Source organism: Cavia porcellus, unplaced genomic scaffold (genome assembly GCF_034190915.1).
Source record: "Cavia porcellus strain 051 isolate PalLab524CR breed Dunkin Hartley unplaced genomic scaffold, mCavPor4.1 scaffold_25, whole genome shotgun sequence".
Classification (NCBI taxonomy): Eukaryota; Metazoa; Chordata; class Mammalia; order Rodentia; family Caviidae; genus Cavia; species Cavia porcellus.
The window spans coordinates 7,086,524-7,089,811 of record NW_026947508.1 but is presented as its reverse complement, the minus strand read 5'-3'; the positions used below and the strand labels follow the sequence as shown (position 1 = coordinate 7,089,811).

At 59.4% G+C, this 3,288-nt stretch overlaps 1 protein-coding gene across 1 annotated transcript; it reads right to left on the bottom strand.

Annotated features, from left to right (window-relative positions):
* Positions 1 to 60: 60 nt before the first annotated feature.
* LOC134472857 (uncharacterized) lies at positions 61 to 2,701 on the bottom strand. Its single transcript, XM_063235223.1, has 2 exons — positions 2,644 to 2,701; positions 61 to 1,422 (listed from the first exon to the last, which is right to left on the bottom strand). The coding sequence occupies exons 1-2, from the start codon at positions 2,699 to 2,701 to the stop codon at positions 167 to 169; spliced, it is 1,314 nt and encodes a 437-aa protein (XP_063091293.1). The 3' UTR covers positions 61 to 166.
* Positions 2,702 to 3,288: the final 587 nt, after the last annotated feature.

The following is a 3,288-nucleotide window of genomic DNA, read 5'->3' as shown; positions in this document are numbered from 1 at the left end:
TTCCAGGGACCACTCACACCCCAGCCCTGCACCTGACCATGCCTTCACCTGGCCGCAGGGGACTCTTCTGGGGCCACACTGTCTTGGGTCTTGTTCTGGGCAAACAAAAGGAGCAGACACAGCCCTCAGGCCAAGAGGGAAGGGAACCCCCTGCCAAGAGCCCATCTCACCCAGCCTCCCTGGGCTCCACCTGGCAGATGCCCCTCCTTGCCAGGGCTACTCCTGGGGGACTGGAAGCTGTCCTCTCTCCTGGCTCCTTCAGGGTACATGCTTCTTCCGGCCCGGGCAGGGCTCTCTTGGCTGTGGCTACACTGGAGAAGGCTGCAGAGCCAGGCCAGGCTGCCCCGCTGCCCCATCCTTGAGAGACAGCAGGCTCTCCCCTGTCCCCCCAGCCATAGGTGGGCCCTGGGGGCGCCTCATCTTCTGGTCTGAGGGGCTGGGCAGGTAGGACGGCCCGCTCGGAGTCATGGAAATGCTCTGCCCGCATCTCCATTGAGATCTCAGGCGACCCTGGCTCATTGGGTGCCTGAGAGTCTGAGTGACCAGCGTGGGTCCCCTGAGTCACCCAGAGATCTGTGATTTCCCTGTGGCCATGGGGTTGTCTCCTCCTCTCATCGCAGGAGGCAAGAACAGGCCTGCTGTTCCAGGAGCGAGCAGGAAAGGCCGGACTGTTGCCCAGGCAGAGGCCCTGCTGTGCTAGGCCCAGGGGCTTCCAGGAGGCCCGGCCCCCAAGATGGGCCGCCTGCCACTCCAGGCGCCGCACAGAGGCCAGCAGCTGATGCATGGCAGCACGAGATGGGTGCTGAGCCTCCCTCTGGGCAGGGACAGTCATGTCCTCCAGAGTGAGGGGCTCCCCTGTGAGCCTAGAGGTCTGGCTCCCCAGACGACCTAGCAATCGGGGGCCTGGCCATGTGTGCCCATGGGGCAGGGCAAAGCTGGCTGTGGACCTGGGGTCTGTAGCTGGGGGTGTCTGCCACAGGCAGGGGGACAGGGGAGCCAGTGCTCTGAAGCTGCCTGGGGGAAGGGGGTTGGTGGCTCTGGTGAGACCCAGGTTACTCTGCTGGGCTGCAGGCTCCTTTCCAGGTGGCCTCCGGGTGCAGGGCTGCACATTGCTCTGCTGCAGGGAGCTGGAATTCACCAGCCAGCCTGTCCTGTCCCTCAGGGCTGGGCTCTGGCAGGGACGAGGGCTGGCGAGGTTGGACTGGACAGGGCGGGGTTTCTGGCCCAGCACTATTCCTGAGGAGCAGGTGTTGCCAGGGCCTCCCCTTGCAGCCTGGTACTCGGGCACCCATGAACCGTGGCCACTTCTCAGGCTGACACCCAGGGTCCTCAGGCATCTTTGCTGCCCTGTGGAGAGGAGAGACGGTTGTGGTCTGGAGAGGACTAGATGGTCAGTGATCAGGTGGATGGGGGTGTCCAGGTCTCAGAGCCAGGGAGGGACAGGGTCCCAGGCCAGAAGGAGCCAGGACTTCAACAATAGGGGTCTTGGACCTGAATAGGACACAAAGCTGGACTCCTTGGAGCATGGACATTGGAGGTAGAAGCCACAGGAGCCACCAGGGAAGCTATCAGGGGTGGCTGGGGTCAAGGCTGCATATGGGAAGACTTTGCTGAGCTGGGAGATGGGGCCAGGGGATGTAGAAGGGGCACCTATAATCCTAACACTCTGGGGAGGCTGAGGCAGGAGGATCGATCACAAGTCTGGGAAATTTAGCGTTTTAGTGAGGTCCTGTCTCAGAATTTTAAAAAAAAAATTTTTTTTTTTTTTTGGTGCTGGGAATTTAACTTAAGACCTTGTGCTTGCCAGGCAGGTGCTTTGCCTCTGAGCCATATCCCCAAAAGAATTTTAAAATTTTTAAAAAGGGCTGGGGATGTGGTTCAGTGCAAAAGCCCTGGGTTCAATCCCTAGTACTGCAAAAAAGTAAATAAATAAAAGGAGAAAGAAGCAGAAGAGGAGGAGGAACAAAGGAAGGCAAAGAATCACGGGTCACTCCTTGATTTCCGGTTTAGGCAGAGGCCATGGCAGGCAGCAGCTGGGCAAGACCTAATTGCAGCAAACAAGGAAAAATGGGCTGCTCTGCAGGACTTGGAGGAGGGACTTGGAGCCCTTCTCTGATCTCCTCCCCGGAGTTCTTCCCAGCACAAAGAGCTCAAGGAACTGATGAGCTGGCGTAGGGTGCGGGGGTGCTCTCAGCACACGGCCTGGGTCATAAAAACGACTGCCTTTGTGGATACAAAATAAAGCTGAGGGGCTGAGGAACTTCCTCATGGTCACGCAGCTAGAATACAAAGAAACTGGATGTGAATTTGAATTTGTCCTGCCTCTTCCTTTTTGTGTGTGTGTGTTTTTGAGACGGGGTCTCACAGTGCAGGTCAGGCTGGCCTTGAGCTCACTTTGTAGCCCAGGCTGGTTTCGAACTCCCAATGATGCTCCTGCCTCAGCCTCCCGAGTGCTAGGATTACAGGTATGAACCACTACTCCCGGCTTTGTCCTGCCTCTTCCTGACCTCTCACCAGGACCAGAGACCAAGGGCCAGAGACCCCTCCCTTGGGCCCAGCCAAACCTGGGAAGCCAGTCTCTAGAATTTGGGAGATCTCAGGCAGGGCCATTACAAGAGGAGGGTGCACTGCCAACCCACCCACCCAGGCCCACAGGGCCCCTTGCCTGGCCTCCAGGGAGCCGCAGGCCCCGGGGGCACATTCTCCTTGTGGCTGGTGACAGGTCTCGGCTCCATGGGCCTCCAAGGACTGGGGCAGCTGGTCCTGCCTGGTAGTCAGAGGGCTGGGCTGGGGTGTGGCTCGGAGGTGAGTGCCTGCCTGGCACACCGCGGTGGGGGGAGGGTGGGCAGGTGTGGAGAAATCGGGGCTCTGCTCTACAACCTGAAGTGCTCAGTTCTCGGTTCACTGTTACTTTCTCCTCCACAAGCCAGTCCTGACTCTCAGGGACATCACCATCCACGGGCAGTTCCCCGAGACTCCAGACCCCGCAGTGCCTCCAGGGATTCCAGCGCAGTCCCGCTGCTGCCCCAGCTGGGACAGACCTCTCTGCTGACCTGCAGACCAAGCCAGGGTGGACCCTGCGTCTTCTCCACATGGTCTCCCAGGTGCCCAGTGCGTAATCTCAGCATTAGGGGGCCCAATACTGGATGCCCCAAAAGCAGCTCTTTCCCAGCTGGGCGGCCCCCTGCTCCAAGAAGGGCAGCTGCAGGCTTTTCTTAGGTGGCTCAGAGAAAACCCTAGAGCTGCCCTGACTCGCCGGTGCCTGTTCACTTCAAACGGCAAAGGCAG